This window comes from Haliaeetus albicilla, chromosome 1 (assembly GCF_947461875.1).
Source record: "Haliaeetus albicilla chromosome 1, bHalAlb1.1, whole genome shotgun sequence".
In the NCBI taxonomy this organism is placed as follows: domain Eukaryota; kingdom Metazoa; phylum Chordata; class Aves; order Accipitriformes; family Accipitridae; genus Haliaeetus; species Haliaeetus albicilla.
The window spans coordinates 81,114,508-81,130,595 of record NC_091483.1 but is presented as its reverse complement, the minus strand read 5'-3'; the positions used below and the strand labels follow the sequence as shown (position 1 = coordinate 81,130,595).

General features: G+C 36.7%; 1 protein-coding gene across 2 annotated transcripts in view; it reads left to right on the top strand.

Moving 5' to 3' along the window:
• Positions 1 to 16,088, top strand: part of CTNNA2 (catenin alpha 2) — a 514,224-nt gene that overhangs the window by 120,059 nt on the left and 378,077 nt on the right. For both annotated transcript variants that reach the window (XM_069796531.1, XM_069796522.1), the window contains exons 4-6: positions 8,961 to 9,127; positions 13,040 to 13,159; positions 14,988 to 15,254. In XM_069796531.1, coding sequence (XP_069652632.1) covers positions 8,961 to 9,127; positions 13,040 to 13,159; positions 14,988 to 15,254 — 554 coding nt within the window. The remainder of the gene's footprint in view (positions 1 to 8,960; positions 9,128 to 13,039; positions 13,160 to 14,987; positions 15,255 to 16,088) is intronic.

Sequence of the window (16,088 nt, the reverse complement as noted above, 5' to 3'; positions counted from 1 at the left end):
TCTGTGGGTGCGCTCCATCCAGGCTCATTGGCATGCGTATTGCTGTGGAATACTTTTAGATTCAGTTTTGGAGAAAAAGTTTCTTTACTGCACTGAGGTCGTTAGATTCAGAGTAAGGGTGATTCAGAACAGTTGTTGTAGCTTCCTGGGCTCGTTAGAGCTCTTTAGAATGAACACTGCAGAGAAGGCTGTTTTTCCAGTGTTTCTCTACAAATTGTCCCTCTATACTTTGAGGCACTTTCCTCAATTTTAGAGCTCTGCTTTCCATTTAATATTTTGAACAGGTTAAAACAGTCGTGGCTGCCCAGGGAAGTGGTGGAGTCACCATCCCTGGTCGTATTTAAAAGACATGTAGATGTAGTGCTTAGGGACGTGGTTTATTGGTGGACATGGCAGTGTTAGGTTAATGGTTGGATTTGATGATCTTAAGGGTCTTTTCCAACCCAAATGATTCTATGACTTAGGCATGCCCAGTCTATTTAAAAGTTTCCTAAGCAAGGCTGCCTGGGATTCCCAAAGACAAGTCTTATCAGTAAAGGCTGGTTATTTAGCCTGCTTATTATTTTTGTAAATATTAGTAATCTGTTACTCCACTTAATATGGCCACACTGATATTTTTAAACAGCTTTTTATCTGAATGTTTGTAAATTAAATCCTATGAAAGCTCACATTTATGAAAATAAAAGGGTTGCTTTTTTGTCAGTTACACTTGCAGGTTGTTTATTTTTTGAAAAAAATCATGTCATCATCCTTTAATTTCTCTTTGATATACATACTTAGATAAGTACATATATTTTTGTGTGTGTATCTGTCTAAGAACATTACAGAATACTTACACATTTCTATTTTTTATTAACACTTTCCCTAGATCCTGGTGTAATAAAAATATTTTCTTTTCAATAAAAAGTAGGAAGCAATCAGCCTAACAGTTTCTGGAAATATGTTCAGAAAATATAAAATTTTCTGAATGGATGTGTGTATATCTATATATAGTCTTTGAATATGTGAATATATATGTACATGTATATAAAATTATAGGAAAAAAATTATAGATTTGTTGACTTCATCTGTTTTTCTGCTTTTTCTTCCTTTAGGTTGATTTTCACCTTCTATATGTAGTAATCACTTAACATCTTTCTAGTTGTTTGGGGCCTTAATCCGTTTCAAGACTTTAATGATGAGAAGTAACAATTTGAATAGGATTCAGCATGAGACATGCAATGGATTGTACATTCCTTTTGCCCTTTTGATGTTCATTTTTTGGAGTGTTCAGTTTTTGGCTTATACTGAATCATTCGGCATTTTCGTGACCTTAGCAATCATCTCTTGATAGCTTTTTGCAGAAGTTAAGCTTGTAGTGCTTGAATTACCTTACACAGATTACCAGGTGACTTGTATTTGTACACCATTCTGGTTAAATACATGTAAACACATCTTTAACTGCTCCTATATGAGTGCCTGAATTTAATATCCAAAATGAAATGACATCATATTTTGAAACTCTAAGGGAGAAGGGGTTTTTTGAGAATCAGGTCTAACAGACTCCATTTCTAGGTGCTGCTACTTTGTTAGGAGAAAGTGACTGAGTATGACTAAATCTAATCTTTCATTACCCCTCAAGGAAGGACAGGTAGAGTAGGTCCCCCAGTCAAATCCTATCAGAGCAAGCTGAGTGGTCTTGATAGTAATGCTGGGAGACGGTAACTGTAGGTTTGAACCTTCTCAAGCTGATGAGATCCCAGAACCTAAATAATAACTTTGGACACATCTTCTAGTCATTACTGAAGTGCAGGAAAGTGGTTTGTTGTGTGGCTGTTGTCAGATTCACAGAATCAGAGAATGGTTGAGGTTGGAAGGGACCTTTGGAGGACATCTGGTCCAACCCCCCTGCTCCAGCAGGGCCACCTAAAACAGTTGCCCAGGTCTGCGTCCAGATGGCTTTTGAATATCTCCAAGGACTGGAGAATCCACAGCCTCCCTGGGCAACCTGTGCCAGTGCTCATTCACGCTCATAGTCAAAAAGTGTTTCCTGATGTTCAGAGGGACCCTCCTGTGTTTCAGTTTGTGCCTGTTTCCCCTTGTCCTGTCGCTGGGCACCATTGGAAAGAGCCAGGCTCTGTCCTGTTTGCATCCTCCCTTCAGGTACTTACTGGTAGTAGTAGTACTACCAGAAGTAGTACTACCAGTAATCATTAGAATTCAGGAGCTGAGCTGAAGTTCACTGTTAGTTTTTTGGTGGTGGTGGTGGTGGTTTGGGGTGGGGTTTATTTGGTTGGTTTTAGTTTACATTTGGTTTTTTCATTTTGTTTTCTTTTTTTTTTTTTTTTTTTATGATAAGCATTTCTTATGTGGCTAATAGGGGCTTTCTCCAGTGTAACCCAACTAAGAATCTTAATTTACAAAATGTAAATTAAATGCATGCTTTTTTCTCAAAGCAAGGTGCCAAAGAATCTAGTGCAGGGGTCTTAGAAAGAAAGTGGCTGACACTCCGTGTCTAACAAAAAAGGTATATGAATCCTGCAAGGTATCAGGTGAAGTATTTCTTGTAGCTGCAAATACTATGTCCTAGAAAACTGCAGTTCTTATCACACATATTCCAGAAACATAATTGTTTCATAGGGCTGCTGAAATGATTATAGGAATGGATATTCTATGCAATAAGTAGAGTGAAGTACTGCCTTTAATCCGTTATGGCTCATCGCAGAAATGCATGAAGAAAAAAAAGGACAATAGGAAACACAGTGGAAGAAGAATACTCACTTAAATTGAAGGACAAATGAGGCATGAGAAGAAATGGATATAAATTATCTACAAATACAGTCAGTATGGAATTAAAGTGTCTCTAATGAAAAAAACCTGTCAGATTCTGGAGTTCATTTTGGAATGAGTTTCCTGCTTCCAGTAGGATTAATTGGGGTTAAATGTCTGAGCTGTTTCTAAGATGGAAGCTTGATAAGTTTATAAGTGTAGTTATTATCATATTAAGATTATTATTAATTATATTACGACATGGCTGTCTGCAGTGGCAAGGAAGCAGACCTGATGACTCAAGACATCTGTGTTTCTTGTGTTGACCTAAATTTAACTGAAAGTAATTTAATATAGATTACAGAATACCTTGAAATGAATTTACAAAGAAATGGATAACTGCAAGTAAAGTTGGCTTTTTCCAGATAAAAAGGTTTCTCTGAAAAATAATTTGAGTAGCTGTAGCTCTAACATTACCTTTGGCCTAAGAGTGGTTTGATACTGTTGCTGTACAAGGATAAAAATATGTTAACTGGCACTAAGATAGACAGTCCTTCTTCCTCCATAACAGCTGGTTTTCTAGGTTATTAGATTTTAAATTGTGAACTACTAATTCTTTATAAGTTTTAAACAACCTGCTATGAACTTTTATATTAACACTTTTTTTGATTTGCTTATTTGTTTATGGCTATTTAATACTTTCTACTAAATTATTTTGGAGAAGATTTATTTCACCTAACTCTAGCTTTCTAAGGTTAAATAACTAATCCAAACTTTTTAAACTGTGTTTTTGACCCTCCGTGTCTTTTCCCTCTTTCCACCAGTGTTGATTTTTCAAATATATTTGCTAGTTGTATCTCCTTGGATAGCCAAGCTTAAGAAGATAATTTTCCTGCTTGCTTTCCTGGTGCCACTGGCTGATTATCAAATATTATTTCCGTCTTTCATAGTTCAATATTAGTTTTTATCTGAAGCAACAGACTGGTAATTTGGCAGAAAAGAGTAGAGTCTCTTCAGTACCAAAATGGAAGTTAAAGAATTTGCAGGCATCTGATTCCAAAATCCAGAGCTTGCTTTGGCTGCTGTTTCATCTTGGATATACCTAAAGTTCAAGTACTTTCACATACAAAAGTTTTGTTGCTGGATGCTCAGAATCACTTCCATCTCGTCTGAATCCTTAGAGTTTAAATAAGGGAAAGCCTTGCTGGGCTTTTCATATAGTTGTGTGTATCCCCTTGGATTCAATCAGCTAGATATGCTCTAAGAGTGCTTATTGGATCAAACTTTCTACAAAAGGCTGTGACAGTTGGTTTCCTTTAATAAATAACCGAAGGGAAGATGATGCCTTCCCACTTGCTACACTGATTAGATGAATGCAGTCATCCACATTTTGGATCAAATACCCAGCTTAGGAAATTCAAATCTAACCCTTGCCCACATGCTAGACTCTAAGCTATTCTGTGGTTGCTCTCAGCCTCTCCTTCTACAGGGAATTTTTTGAGTCACTGACTCAAAAATAATAACAATAATAAAAAAAGATTTGTGGGAATTTCATTCCCAATTTTTAGCACACTCTCAGGCAAGAGTTGTTGACTTTTTTTTCCAAAACCTGTTTGATTTAAAGTATGTGTCAGAAAAATCTTTGTGGCCTCAGAGTTCCCCGCTCCTTGTTTCAGTGATTTTTGTCACATAAGTAAAATGCATGGGAATGTAGGTACAGCAAACTGTGGTCCTCCTCGGCAGAAACCTTGTTGTTTCTCTGCAGAGACCAGGTACCTAGAACTTTGACTCTGCAATGCTGAGCAATATAACATTTAAGCATGTTTAGGAATTTGTTTTATTTTCTCTTTATCTGACAACGATTGTTTATTCATTGTCTCTTAAGAAATCTTTTGAGTGTTTTGGCAACCTTATGGAAATCTAAGAAAAGTATGCAGCCTTAGAAATGAGCCATTTGAATATTTCTACTGAAATTGTATATTATCAGCTTATCATCCAAGATACACTGGCACACAAATTATAATAAGAACACACAGTTCTAATGGTAATATAATAAGAAAAGAGTTCTGATTGAAATTATTCATTGTGGCTGTCTTAAGTCTCTCCCCCACTATTTACATTGTCTTACGGGAAGTTATGCCACCTGGGATTTTTTTCGAGTATTGTTATAATGGTCTTAAAAGCAATGTAAATATGCTTTGATTTCATATTAGAAGTACTTCCTTTCTGAGTTTCTACACTGGAAACAAAACAGGATTTTTTTTTATTTTTTAATAATAGCAAAGCTTGGGTTAATAGAAAATCTCATTTGAAATGGTGTTTGCTCCTCCTTCAGCCTGATTTCCTAGGAAAATGATGTTGCATAATTATTGATCTGTTGGTAACCCCTAATATATTTAAATTATTGTCCAGTTTCAACCTATGCAAAAGGATGTAAACATAATTTTAAAAGTTTAAAAAAATCAGCAACTGGAGAGAGAAGAAAACAAAATAAAAACTCAGACTTGTGTTCACACCAAGAGCAAGGCAGGGACAATTCAACATTCTCTTTGCCACTGGCTGGCTGTTGGGCAACACATGTTTCTCTCTGAAAGTGTCAAAATATGATGGAGTGGGTTTTCAGGCAGTATAGTAGCAAGATAGGTGAAAATTAACACAACCCTATTAATTCAGCTGTGCAGGCATAAACCATTATTATATGAATTAATAAAATTGTGGTTTGAAAAGAAGGTCATAATAACCAAACTTAAATATAGAAACTGCTGAAAGTTTCTGATGCATTTAGAGAATGCTGAATTTTAAAAAAAGCAACTTGCATACAGAGCTGTCTTTCAGCAAAGGCTAAAAATTTAAAGCAAGCTAAGTCAGTAGATTGCCTTAAAAATCAGTTTTTGCTTGGCGTAGCCACAACATAATTCCAGGTAATATATCGATGGGATTGTATTCCATAGCTAGGCTGGCTTATTTGAAATACTTTTAACAAGTCTGCACAGCAGAACACAATGTATTTTGGAGATACCCAAGCTGGTCTGAAAAAACCCCTGCGTAACAGCAGGGCAACCCTACGGAGCTACGCTAGCTTGGGTCTGGAGTTGTCAGCGTGGCACCGTCGAACCTAATTAGAACTGGCTCTGAGCAAGACTCATCAGCTGGTACATGACAGGGTGCAGGTCCAGCGAAGTTGCTTCTGACCATGGAGACAGCGAGCGCCTGGGATCTGGGGTTAGAGGTTTCTGTACTGGGTTGTTTTCCATGGCCTTTTGAAGTCCTTTAAAATACGCAAGTGTTTTTGCTCACAGATTGGATTAATAGTAACATCTCTGAATTTCTAGTTTTTAATGCACAATTTTTCTCCCATTTCTTGAATTATGAAGGAAGATGATGCATTTTCACTTCGTTATTTTTCAGCTGACACTGTTAAGAAGTAAGGTGGTGTAATCACCCATTTCCTACAAGGATGAAGGTAGATAGCAAGTGATGCATGTTTTCCCTGTTGCCTGGAATAACATTCTTTTAGTTCATAACAAATTTTAAGATTGCGGCTTACTCAAAGCCATTCTAATAACCTTTCTGAATCGGTGAATTTTTCTGTGGGCCTCAGCATTTTATATGAAGTTTATTTTATGTATTCTAGTTAATTCATCCTTGATGTTCACATCACAACTAGGAGTCAGCTGGATTTCAGTTCTCATGTTGCACTGGTGCTTGCAGTATAGTTATTAGTATAAATATTTAGATTTTAATTTTAATGATAGGTCCAGGTTCCTGTTCCTCTATCTAGAGCCATATTATTTGGCAAGTAACTTGTGAAATAGAAATGCATCATTCTGTTTTCTGGATGATTAGTGAAAAACTTATTTTTAAGTGTCTAGAATTGTTTTGGAAAATTATAGGCTGATATATGTTCTACATTTCTGTATGGTCTATGCGCTATATTGTTGCTTTTCTGCTAGTTACAAAAAAAAGGAACGTCCCATGGCAGAAGTCCCTTCACTGTCTTCTGTGAGACATAATATGAAAGCAAAAGATAATGTGCCACTCCTTTTCACTTACCACTGCATTAAGCTGTTAGTTTATTTGACTTCCAGTGGTGTGCTGTTTGTTTTTCGTTCACTAAGTCTTTCTCACATAACAGATTTTACCTGATCTCCTTGTGATGTTAACCATATTTCTGCATAATTTAATGTAACATTTACCTTTTGGTTGGGCTTCATGTTCTGTGTTGGGTTAAATTAGATTATCAAATCTTTGAAAGGTGATTATGATTTTAAAAAAATCTTTTATGCCCAGTTATGCAACTTATTCCTTGCTGTAAATACAGGGGGGAAAAAAGTTCCCACTTTCTGATTTGAAGGTCTTTGCCACTGGTATCTTGCCGACTTCTCCGAATGCTTTGCACTGTCCTTGGCTCACCTTTCTTTCTGATCTGATATTTCCTTCATCTTCACCCTGTCCTGATTTTGCTACTGTATTCCAACTTAGTCCTAGTCTTACTCCTTTAAAAGCAGTATTTCCTTAAGTAGCTGAAAATTATTAGATCTCAGCTTTACAGAAAGAACTCAAGCTCTTTCAGTGCTGGTAGCATTAAGTAATGTTTATTCTTTTTTAATACTTCTGTCTGCTAAAAAGAAGTAAAGCTAGTCCATAAAATCTTGATTTAGTTACCAAGTACCAGGTTGAATAAGATCCTTCCTGCTGGAATTAAACAGGAATAATGTGTCCAGGCACCCGCATGTTTCATTTGTTATGCAAGAGAGTGTTTTGGTTTGTCTGCAGAGAGGCAGCTGTAGGGATGTCCTGGCAGTTGGGGATGGTGAATAACTAGAGTGAGTAGAGGAGACTGGGCAGTGAAATCATAGCAGCGATGGTCACAAAGGGAATCGCGAGGTTCAACAAAGTCAAGTGCCGGGTCCTGCACTTGGGTCACAACAACCCCACGCCACGCTACAGGCCTGGGGAAGAGTGGCTGGAAAGCTGCCCGCTGGAAAAGGACCTGGGGGTGCTGGTCGACAGCCGGCTGAATATGAGCCAGCAGTGTGCCCAGGTGGCCCAGAAGGCCAACGGCATCCTGGCCTGTATCAGAACTAGTGTGGCCAGCAGGAGCAGGGAGGCGATCGTCCCCCTGTACTGGGCACTGGTGAGGCCGCACCTCGAGTCCTGTGTTCAGTTTTGGGCCCCTCACTGCAGGAAAGACATGGAGGTGCTGGAGCGTGTCCAGAGAAGAGCAACGAAGCTGGTGAAGGGTCTAGAACACAAGTCTCATGAGGAGCGGCTGAGGGAACTGGGGCTGTTTAGTCTGGAGAAGAGGAGGCTGAGGGGAGACCTGATCGCTCTCTACAACTGCCTGAAAGGAGGGTGTAGTGAGGTGGGTGCTGGTCTCTTCTGTCAAGTAACTAGTGATAGGATGAGAGGAAAAGGCCTCAAGTTGCAGCAGGGGAGGTTTAGATTGGATATTCGGAAAAACTTCTTCACTGAAAGGGTTGTCAAGCATTGGCACAGGCTGCCCAGGGACGTGGTGAAGTCCCCATCCCTGGAGGTATTTAAAAGACGTGTAGATGTGGTGCGTAGGGACAGGGTTTAGTGGTGGACTCGGCAGTACTAGGTTAATGGTTGGACTCGATGATCTTAAAGGTCTTTTCCAACCTAAATGGTTCTATGATTCTATGATTGGGAAAAAAAAAAAACAACTTTTATTAGGAGTGATAGCTGTTCCAAGTGGAGGAGAGCAGAGTAAGTATCTGAGCAAGAAGGCAAGGGCTGGGGAGCATGGGTGATGGAGAAGGATGTAGTTTGAAGGCAGAGTTGTAAAAAGCTACAATTACGTTGGTGCTGTTGGGGTGCTCTGTCCCGTCCTCCCTAGCAGCGCAGGTGAGTTCTGTATTTCGATAACACACACTGCTGTTTTTCTTACATTGTGCTGGTTGCGATCAGCAGTCTGTCTTGGTGTTTAGGTTTCCTTTTTAGTTGTTGTAGGTGACTACTCTAGAAGAAGAACAGTTTGGTAATAAAGAAAAAAAGGCAGAGAGTATTGAGGCAATTGCTACACGTGTTTTAAAAAAATATATTTCTCCTGAACAATTCAATATTCAGTAACTAAGCCATTAATTTTTTCCTAACAGTAGTTAGTTTATTTAGTGAGTTGTTTATACTTTCTGGAAAAAAACACAAGTATAAAACTTGTCTTTAAGTACCATTTTTTTTTTCAATTCTAGGAGAAACAATGAGAATTGCCTCTTCGGAGTTTGCTGACGACCCGTGCTCCTCAGTGAAACGGGGCACCATGGTGCGGGCTGCTCGCGCCTTGCTTTCGGCTGTCACTCGCTTACTCATCCTGGCTGACATGGCTGACGTCATGAGGCTTCTGTCACATCTGAAAATTGTACGCATTTTTAACGTTCTGTATTGGGTTTGCATGTTTTGTGTGTAGAAAAATAAGGAACAAATCAGTAATGGATGTCACTGTTTGCATTTCTTACTCTATTTCACTGGATTTTTTCTTAAAGTGCTGATAAAGAGGTAGGAGATAACATTTCTACATTAGTCTCATTCATTTTCTGGTTTTGCAGAAATTAATTTTTGGACACTTAAAGTAGAAGTTGTCAGATACCTTCAGTGACTGGACTAATACTTCTCTTAAGCAGCTCTCTGAACTGAACAGATGCAGTTACTTAACTCCGCATCTTACCCCATGGTTTACTAGCTCAGTACTTGTAGAGTACTGCTATCTTGTGGCAGAGTTCAGGTACTGCAGTTGTTCCACTTTTTTTTAATTTTTTTTTTTTTTCCCCTTCTGCACAGATTCTGGCTGTATCGAAAGATTGAATCTTTAATTTGGAGTGAAACAATAGTACAAGCGTCTAATCAGTCATAAAAGAGGAAAAATAGAATAAAGAGGAATTAAAGATTGCCAGATAGTTTGGTATGGATTTGTGTTCACTTTTGGCTACCACCATTCACGTTTTTATATAGGAGTATTAAAAGACTTTGCAGATGAAACTGGGAAATGTAATTTTCTTTTTTTTTTTTTTTGTGCTGGTTATTGGACTATTTCAATTTTATTGCATAAACAAATAAACAAAAACTCTGAAACAAAATAAAATTCTGCAGAAAATCATATACAGAATATTTAAAGCCTGCAGAGTGCCTGTCTGAATTTATCAGAGGAAACAGAGAGTTACTTCTTTTTAATAGCTGTCCAAACAGTGTTTTCTTTTTTTTTTTTTTTTTTAATTTATTTTTTCTTTTTAACAGTGTAACTGTACAACAATATTATGTTCTGGAAAAACAACAAGTACCCTTTAACTTGCAAACTGTGCAGATAACCTAGATAGTTTGAAAACAGTTTTCATAATGAAAAAGGCAGATTTTTCTGCACAGATTCTAGTGAGCTCTGCTTTAATGAACAGAATGCTGCTCTCGTAATTGTCAGCACGTGGCTCGGATCATGTGCAGTGTAAGCATTGTCTCTCTCGAATATGCTTTTAATTTTTCCCCACTATAAGACTCCATGCAACTGTAATTCAAATAGTCTTTTGCTAGTGAGGCTAACACTTTAACATTACAAACAATTTTTTTTTTCCTAAACATTATGATTAAAATTCGGATTCTAGCTCTTTCATAGGCAATGAGAAGTACTGTTCTCACATCTGAGATTTCTTCCTTCTATTACAGCTCTGTACTATGTTATGTAAAACACAAAAGTCCAATCCTGTTTTGTAAGTGGGTGTATTTACTTACACAGTTTGCACCCTAGATTTGCAAGGGCAGTGTATGGCAATGTTGTTTGTAATCTCTGCATTTATCAGATGTTACTATGAATCCTGTTTCCAAGAAGCCAGACATCTCTGATTGATTTTAGGAAAATTCAACTTACAAACCTTAAATGTTGTGGGGGGGATCAGGTTAAAAAGGGTAATTTGTTTCTGAGGATTGACAGTATAAACATTTTTATCTTAAGATTTTATAATGCAAACTAATTTTAGATGAATAAAAAATAAATTACTAAGATAAAGAAGTGTTTATATTTTAAAAAAATTATGAAGGGACAGCTCTTGTATTGACTCAAAGGTAACATTCAAAGACTGGTGTAAGTTAACCATAAAATTAATAAACGGAAATCATTCTGCATGTCAGAATTACGAAGCCTGATTTATACTGAAACATACTGTAGTTTTCACTGAAAGCATGTCAAAGGAGTGAGTTACACTTCAGGCTTCATGGGAAAGAGTGCATTTTAATTAATGTTTTAGAGTGAATACATGCAGATGCTTTTGGGAAGGACACTTGGTCATTTCTTCCAGATTATCTTTTGCATTACTAAAATTAGTAATAGTGCTTATTGCAGTGAAGCTTGTGTAACGCTCATAAAATGGCATACATTAATATAGTATGTGATCATGCACAGACAGAATTATGAGTCTATTGTAATTAATTACATGGTAGTTAATCAGAGGAACTGTACAGTTGAGTGAAGTCATTTTTTTTTGAGGATAGAGAACTTGCTCCAACATGAATTTGTAAAAGAAATTATTACAAAAATGGGGTTTGTGCTCATGTCCTTTCTAATACTTCTCATAACCAGTTTCTTCATTTTGGAATTTCATGGGCTTCAGCCCAGACTGAAACGATAAGAGTATGATCAGCATCTTTTGCAATCTGATTATCAGAGTGGAATCTGTAACAAATTCTCTAGCATTCTTATTTAATAGGGAGCTGGCAGGACTTACAAAAATGTGTATCAGTTTGTCACGCCTGTGCTCAGCATTACAAACATTAAAGTTGAAAGTTTCAGGTAGTTTAATATAAATGCTTCTTGATATGAAAGGAAGATGTTCATATCTTGCAAGGAATCCTGCAAGAACAAATTGGGTAATACAATGATGCTTTTGTAATTTGTGTTAATGGCTAAGGCGGTCAGATAGTTCAGCTTTAAAAACTGCTGTTGTTTTTAAGAGTAAAAGAAGAGGGAACTGCATTCCGAATAAGGTGTAGCTTGCAACTCTCAGACTCAGTATAAAATTTCCAACATAACAGCTATGGATTTATGTGCTTGAATTATACATTTTCCAGTAGAAATGTATGGGTTTGCTACTCTGCTGCCTTGTCGTTTGTAAATCTGCAGTAAGTAGGTAAAAGCTCAAAATAAAAATATTCTCTCTTGCTGGTAAGAAAACACAGTTAAAGCAACAGAAATGATAAAAAGGCAGGCCCTGCACATAATTGTGCCTTTCTAAATTCATTAGACGCCAGCTACTGCTAAATTTATAGATTCCCAGCGGCGTTTGGAGAGTAAGCTGCAAACCTCTGCTCTTGCACAGGAGCATGTCCCCATCAAAATTGGCAGTTTCTCGTCGAGGGCAAAATTTGTCTGTTATTGAAAGCTTATGCACATTCTTGTGAATTGAAGCAACAGGTTTTAGAAAGAAGGATGAATGGAAGCTTTTCTGTTCTCAATCTTTTTACTTGGAATTGCATTTTTATCTTGTGAGGGAGAGAAATACAACTTTGAATTTTCATCTAGTCACAGGAAAATTTCCTTTACTTATTGTAGGAAAAGAGCATTTTATCCCTTCAGATATTTGTTCTTGCTGTACATAAGGTGAAGTTTCACAATAGATTTGGTAGATTAACTTGTTAGTATAACTGGGGTTTTATATCTTTGCCTGTTAGCTACAGGATGACTGAGTAACTGCAGGTATGTTTGCTTTGGTAGATTCTTTTCTCAATTTTAAAGTAACCAAAAAAGAAAGCTGAGAGTTGAGAAAAAAGAAGTAATAAATACATTCTGTGTTGAATCTATTGTTTCATTTCTTTCACAAAGATACAGTGTTTTCAATATATCAGGGTAAATTTTAATCTTAATGGTAAGCTTGAGTTTTCTTTTTAAACACTATTTCTTGTCCAGAATTAATAACTTGCCTTTGTTTTCCCATAAAGCCTGTACCACACATTAAGAATATATTCATCTATTTTGTTTTAAAACTCACAGATACTAAACATTTCATCTGATAAGTGTGAGTGGGGAAATTAATATAGTTATGCCTTTTGCATTAGTTTTACATGATACCAAAGTACAGTAAATGGAAATTAATGCAGAATGACAATCAGACAGCTTCTCTATTAAGAAACCTAATTAAAGTTAGTGGGACTATCATAAAGCCACTGTACAGTGATGGATGTAAAAGCTAAATTGGGGCCATGTAATTGAGAGTATTGGGTAGAATAGTTATAGACTTTGTTAAAGAGTGCACCCGGATTAAAATGCTAACACAGTTGATATATTATGTTCTAGGTAGAGGAAGCGCTAGAAGCAGTGAAAAATGCAACAAATGAGCAGGATTTAGCAAATCGCTTTAAAGAATTTGGAAAAGAGATGGTAAAACTGAACTATGTAGCTGCTAGACGACAACAGGTAAGTACATTTTAAAGCAGTGGTTGAGAAAGTTAGTCCTGCTTCTGAAGATCTTGTATTTTATGTCCAAGTCTGGTTTAAAATGTACAATAAGTAATTGCTGTGTCATGGCCTATAATTTAATCACATTGATTTTTTTGAATGTGATGAAGTTTTTAAAAAAATGCAATTTCTTTAAGAATATTTTCCAAGTGGCTTCAATTAATAGCAGAATGAAGGATCAAAAGGCAAGTGATTCAGGGGTTAAGGATAGTTTTCATTTGATGATTACTCCCATTTAATTCTAACCTATCCTGATTCGAGGTCAGTCTGACAGCTGGTAAAGCACAAGCTCTTTGGTAGTCTAGTGTAATTCAAATTCAGGAAGAACAGAAATCTACTTTGTGTTTAAAAACATCATTATTAATTTTCTGATACTTTAAAGAAAAAAGTACTCAGTTCATTCATTACTAAGGCAGATGGAAAAAAGACCAGAAAGTCACGATAACATTTATTCAATGCCTGCAATTATACAACTTTGCAATAAAGATAACTTTCTCCTGAACACTGTTCTTTTTAAGAGTGCAGACAGTGCTGTCACTGTGGAGTTGTATAAGGTCTCTCCAACTTTGATTGTTTTTAATACCGCCAATCATTCAGGGGTGTCGTCTTTGTATTGCATAGCACACCAGATTTAAAAAGCTGGCTTTCCATATTCATCTGTCTATTTACTTTATTTTCTGCATTACAGTAATGACAATTTACTTCTGTATCACTATTGTATTTTTTTATGATATATAACATTTTCAGAGTTATACTGAAATTAAACTGAAAAAATGTAAGAACTAGTCACTGTATGAACAGTACTGTTCTGTATGTTCAGACACTTCCCTTGTGGAAGTACAGGAAAAAGAAAAAAGTGAAAGCTAACGAAGGTATATGTCTCTTAAGTTCTTATTGGAGGTATTGATATATAACAGAAAATCTTAGTTATAAACTTTTAAAGATATTCTTCTTAAGGTGCATTTTTATAATGCCAGTAAGGTTTCCCATATAACTGGAAAATCTTGACAACATTAGAACTTACTACTTAGATGTTCGTACATTTTCCTTTCGTCTCTTCTGTTTTGTAGCCTGATAAAGTTTTTAGGAACTTAATTCTCTCTGAACACTGTTACCTGTCAGTTGTATGTGGTTGAAATAAGGCAATGGGTAGATCCTTTAAATCCAGAATATCTGGATTATTTTTCAATTTTTGCCCAAGATTCTGTGTGTGAACATAAGCAAACTATTCAGCTCTGCAGACTTCTTTGTTCATAGCTTTAAAATGGAAGTAATAATGTTTTGTTATTCCTTATCAATATTGGTAGGACTACCTTGCCTAATGTTTGAAAGGCTTTCATGGACAGTTTGATATATCCTATAATTAAATAAATTCCTGTCTTTAATAACAGTAATACAGTGTCATCTTATTGTGGTAACATATTGTACAGTATCTGGTGCTTGTTGTCAGGGAAACAAAAGGAAGCATATGTCATTAAAACAAACACTAAATTATATGAGAAATAGAACAAAATACGAAGGAAAGGGAAGCATATAGGCTCTTGGATAAGAAGATATTGTGAGCAGAATGTAACAGCTGTAGCTACACAGAACTACACAGTCCAAGTATGGACTTTCTTGGGCAGGAGGGAGATTTCTTTGTGATTTATGGTAGATTCTGTCATTGATTCCATCTCTGCAAAATCACTGGATGGTATTTATGCAGAGACACTTAAGCTGTATAGCCAATACATTGTAACACAAAACCTTCCATTTACCACTATAAAAATTGCGTGTTTTTGTATAGGAACTGAAAGATCCTCACTGCAGGGATGAAATGGCTGCAGCTCGAGGTGCTCTGAAGAAGAATGCCACTATGTTGTATACTGCATCCCAAGCATTTCTCCGTCACCCTGATGTTGCAGCTACCAGGGCCAACAGAGACTATGTCTTCAAGCAAGTACAAGAAGCAATTGCTGGGATTTCCAACGCTGCCCAGGCCACCTCGCCCACCGATGAGAACAAGGGGCACACTGGCATAGGAGAGCTTGCTGCTGCATTAAATGAATTTGATGTAAGTATCAGAAGTGTATGGAAAATAAAGTGTTTTTCCATGCAATCTACAGTGCTTTTAACAAAGTGTTTCTTGAACAGGACTCAAATTTCCCTTTTCATTCAGGTCCATTTCCTCATACTGCAGAGGCCAAAGTGCAGACATTGATTTGTGTTATTTTTAATGAGGAATAGTTGTTTGGTGATAATGGACTTGAATTATAAGGAGTTATTTGCGCTCATATGCAGTGGCTGTGATAGAGAGAAAGAAGTCTTTTGCCCTAGTGTCCTTGAAAAATCTAGCTACATAGTTCTAAATAATGCAAAGTCTGATCAATCTGGCAATTTAGTTCAGTGACCAAGATCTGTGATTGGTTGAATGGTAAAAACATGTTTGTCTGGCAAGTTGGGAAGTCAAGACAATAAAATAAAGATGGTGATGGAGCTGAGCATCCTGGAAACGTTAGCATTCAACTTGAGTCATGAATTACATTAATGAAAGATATGGAAAAAGCATCTTCACACACGGTTGATACCAGTCACTTCAGCTGCAGGCAAAGTACTGCAGCCTCTATTCCAGCAATAGCTACAGTTCTGCTTAAGCATCTTCCTTAACAGCTAATTGTTTAACTGTTAATTTCATTGCCAGTCGTGTCTTATGATTTTTCCCTATCTCACACTTGAAGACTGTACTTTAGAAAGTGAAAAAGCAACAGAATTGCAGACAGTATCTGAAAATATTTTCCTCTTTCATTCTGACTTTAGGTAAGGGTTTGCTAAAATCATTATTAGGGAATTAGTATGTCCTTTTCACTTTGAATAATACACAAGATTACAATGCTTGCATATGTCACAC